Source organism: Aplysia californica, unplaced genomic scaffold, assembly GCF_000002075.1.
Source record: "Aplysia californica isolate F4 #8 unplaced genomic scaffold, AplCal3.0 scaffold01158, whole genome shotgun sequence".
In the NCBI taxonomy this organism is placed as follows: Eukaryota; Metazoa; Mollusca; class Gastropoda; order Aplysiida; family Aplysiidae; genus Aplysia; species Aplysia californica.
Genome location: NW_004798428.1, coordinates 39,565 through 44,088, shown reverse-complemented (window position 1 = coordinate 44,088; position 4,524 = coordinate 39,565). Strand labels below are relative to the sequence as shown.

The following is a 4,524-nucleotide window of genomic DNA, read 5'->3' as shown; positions in this document are numbered from 1 at the left end:
CAGATTTCTGGCACCGTCAAGTGTATGGGTAAGTTATGGGATGCACGCACGCACGCACGCACACACACACACACACACACACAAAGTGACAAATAAACATGTACAGTAAACACACACACACACAAAGTGACAAATAAACATGTAGAGTAAACACACACACACACAAAATGACAAATAAACATGTACAGTAAACTCACACACACACAAAATGACAAATAAACATGTAGAGTAAACTCACACACACACACAAAATGACAAATAAACATGTAGAGTAAACACACACACACACACACACACACAAAATGACAAATAAACATGTACAGTAAACACACACACACACACACACACACAATGACAAATAAACATGTACAGTAAACACACACACACACACAAAATGACAAGTAAACATGTACAGTAAACAGACACACACACATACACTCACACACACACACTCACACACACACACGCACGCACACACACACACACACACACACATATACATTTGATTAGTATTAGGGTCCAAAATGATGCCATGTTTGCCATTTTCATATATGAGTCTTTGACTTGTTGTGGTGGTGGCGTGAGAGACAGATAGTGCCGTAGAAATTGTCCAAGACTACCACCTGTAGTGTAGTGGAAAAGAGATTATCTTAGGTAGAGAATAAAAAACATAAAGGAGGGGAAGGGGAAGTAAACATTTGTACAAGCAATTGTCTTGGACAGGTGGCCTATAAAGCCGGTTCGGCCGTAATGAAGGAGTTTTTCCTCAGAACGGTTCAGTCCTTTCCGTTAATTTCACAGACTCAATTATCTTTGTTTTAGATAAAGTCATGTCGAACTGCCCTTGTCATGCCCTTGAGGTCCAGCGTCCCATAGTGGGCACACACAGCCCTTGTTCGTTTAAGTGGGGAACAGCACTGCCACAAATTCAAGTACTAAATGGTCGCTTCTAAGCGCAAAGGGGCTATCTCGAAAAATGCTGTTTTGAGAAAATCAAAGATAAAGTTTTTGGACCCTTGTTCAGTTTCTTTTAAAAGACGGGGAGAGTTTTCTCTATAACCAAACAAATTTACTCACCAATGAAACCAAACTTCTCCTATAGGTAGGGCAATATCTTCTTTTGGTGTAGGTCAAGATTTCTGGAAAATCCTCTCTCTCTCTCTCTCTTCTGGCGCTGTGGCTTCATAAACGGTCAGCGATGCCGACAGCACGCAGGAACTCAACACTCGCCCGGGGGTCCTTAAAAAGTGCTGAAAGTGGGTTACTGAAATGTCCCAGCAGACGGGTCTGGAAAATCCTGAAATCTGGGTTAGCCCGCTTGTCCTTAAAAGCGACCAAACATAACCTCTTTGAGTCGAACCGATAAGTGTAATGATTTGTACAAAGAAGAGTTGACACGGGTGCCATGGTCGAGATGGGTGGCTGGTGGGTGATTCTACTCATTTGTCTTTGCCTTTGATGAAGTTATGTCTTGTTTTGTGTAATGATTTATCCAGGGAAGAGCTAAGACAGATGCTGTGTTAGCGTGGTCTGGATGGGTGGTTGGTGGGTGATTCTGTGTAGTTGGCTCCTGCCCCTGTTTTTATGTCTTCAGTAATAATTTAGATATTACCCTAAACTTTCTTAAACTGAAGAATGCATGATCATTTTTTAATATTATATAAATTGGTACCTAAAATTTAGAACTAAAATTCAAGGCGCAAGCATTTTCATAGCAAAGTTTATGGTGAGGCTTTATTCGTGGTTAGGCTTAATAAGTTTTCTTTCCCCACAGAGTGCAGTATCCTTACTAAGTAAAGTCAAAACTAAATAAATGTCAATGAATTCAGAAAATGAGTAGCAGGTATAGCCTTTTTTTAAAAATTGAGTATCTGCAATATTGAAAGTCTGGGAAATTTCGAAATGGACTGAACCAAATGCCAGAAGGATTGTGTTGTAACATCTGTGCTATATTCCATTTGTGTGAAGAAATCTCTTTGAATAATGAATCATTCACAGAGAAATGTCAGCCGATGGAAGTGACCTTGGACGCTGTGGGTCGCTCGGACTCGCAGGTCAGAGTCCAGGCCAAGACGTCTGGCAACGAGGCTTCCTTCGTCTTTGAGCACGTCATGCCGGGCAAATACAAAGGTAAAGACTCAAGGCCGTGTCGCTGGTGGTGTGAATGCCTCCCCTCCTTGTTGGCTCCTTCTTCTTCACTATCTTTCTGTCTTGTGGGCTTGTATGTTTGGCTTTTTCCAGAAGTAAACGACTGTTTATGTGTCTGTACGTCTCTTAATCCCAAACATATTATCCTGTTATCCTTTTAATTATACTGTTTTACTACTATTGTTATTATTATTATTACTATTACTTTTATTATAATAAGAATTTGTGCTATTATTATTATTATTATTATTACTACTATTACTTATATTATTATGATTTCTTAAATAATAATTATGATCATTATTACCATTATTATTATTGCTATTATTATTACCAGCATTATTATTGTTATTACAGTTAACGTTAGTAGTAGTATTGCTATTCTTCCCATTCTTATGATGAAATGAACTGACCGTTCCCCCCCTCCCCCGCCAGCTTCTATTGTGATGGACACGTGGTGCTGGAAGGACCGCTCCATCGAGCTGGATGTCGTGGACAACGACCTGACGGGCCTGGAGTTTGTGCAGACGGGATACATCCTCAAGTGCAGCGTCTCGCACCCCATCACCATCGTACGTGCTGCTGGGTTGATTGAACCGCACTGGCATACTTTTTCTTTTTGCTATTGTAATGATAATATTAATAATAATACAGGCGATACTTTCTAAGTGGCTGTCTTACACAATGTGTGTTTACACAATGTGGGTGGTTGGCGGGTGCTCTTGTGTGGTTTGCTCCTTCTTTCCTATCAAACATCTACCGTCCTTATCTCCCCCTTCTTCTTTTTTATGTTTGTTACTCTCTTGTAACACCTCTAACCTTCTGCACTTATATGACCTAATTGTGTTGCAAGTACCGTAAACTCTTACTAAAACAAAACAAAGGTAGCAACTCTAATCTTCAGAACGTACCTGACTTTAATTGTGTTGCAAATGCCGTAAAACTTTTAAACAGTTTTTCCTTTTATCTGTCCCTGTAGAACTTTGCCCACAACAAGAAAGCCAAGAACGTGGGTTCCTTCCTCCTGGACAAAGGTCTGAACCGCTTCTGCCTGGCCCACCCGGGAGTCTACCAGCTGACCCCAGACTCGTGCCACAAGTTTGACCAGGACAACTACAGCTACGACACGTAAGACAGACGCACGTTTGCCAGCTGACCCGTCCCTAATGGGTCCCTCTCACGACCTTGTGAATGTCTGTAACCCTCGAAGGGTGTATGTACCTCGCGGACACGTAGTAATGCGTCCAATCAGCGGCACGTGTTAATATGTCCGATCAGCGGAAGAACAAAACCAATGCTGTGGCACATACGGAACCCTCGTTCACACAAATCAGAAACACGACTTTGCACGCGTGTATTTCCTAGTGTGCATGTTGTTAAAAAAAAGAAGTTTCAGATCAACTGCCCGACCTAATACTCTGTCATACGTCACTTTTGAAAACAGCGCATGGCGGAGTCTGCTTACTCTAAGCAGTGGAGATAGGGAAAACAGAAATGAAACGTTTGTACGAATAAAGAAGGTATGCTTCTGTTTTCAAGTGCCCTGGGACAGAGCGTGTGTTCAAGTGTTGTAGGAGGGCCAGTAGACAGACAGGTCCTCGGGGAGTTAGGCACTTGCTCGGTCATGTTTAGAAACACCTCAGGCATGACGTGAAATTTACAGAAATGTCACTTGAAAATTGTTTTGATAGTTTGTTGTTTTTAAAAAAAATTTAGATGACAGTTCTGTCCCTGATGAAGAAAAATGAGATTGTCAGTTGTGATCGTGACTATTGATAATGATGATACTTTTTCTTTTTTTTCTTCTTTTTCTTTTCTTTTTTTTTTTTGAGTTACAGGTCTCAGTATGTGTTTCTTGAATACTATTCAATTATTGGTATTTCCATCAAAAACAATTTTTTCTTTTTGGTGCTTTTTGGTCATTTTCTGCGTTCCATTTCCATGCCAGATTCACAGACGGGACTCTAATAGTGAGATTTAAAATTTTAGTTACTTTGAATTTTGTAATATTTTCCCGGTTTCTTTACACTGCTTTTCCCCCTTATCATATGTAACACAACAACTCAAAACAGAAATGTTGATGAACATTTGTGTCCATCCCACACAGTTCCAACCCACTGACCCTGACCCTGACTGCCATCCAACACCTGGCCCTGGGAACCATCACCACGGAGGTCCCTGTCAGCGACGTTGTGGTCACCATCAGGTCAGTCACCGCTACTCACTCTTGCGGGAAAAGCGTTAGTGGTCAAATTAGGACCGTTAAGACGAATTATTGTATTAAGAAAATGTTCCTGAGTCATATTTATGAACAAAAGTTGTGAAAGAATAAGAGTATAGACGTCTGGCCTGAGTCAATAGCATAAAACTAGCCCG

General features: G+C 40.9%; 1 protein-coding gene across 1 annotated transcript in view; it reads left to right on the top strand.

Moving 5' to 3' along the window:
• LOC101846259 (nodal modulator 1) overlaps window positions 1-4,524 on the top strand; it is a gene marked incomplete at its 3' end in the record, with an annotated part of 37,403 nt that overhangs the window by 16,086 nt on the left and 16,793 nt on the right. The window contains 4 exon segments of the mRNA XM_013090159.2: window positions 1,999-2,130; window positions 2,584-2,720; window positions 3,128-3,276; window positions 4,256-4,354. Of these exon segments, the coding sequence (XP_012945613.1) occupies window positions 1,999-2,130; window positions 2,584-2,720; window positions 3,128-3,276; window positions 4,256-4,354 (517 nt within the window).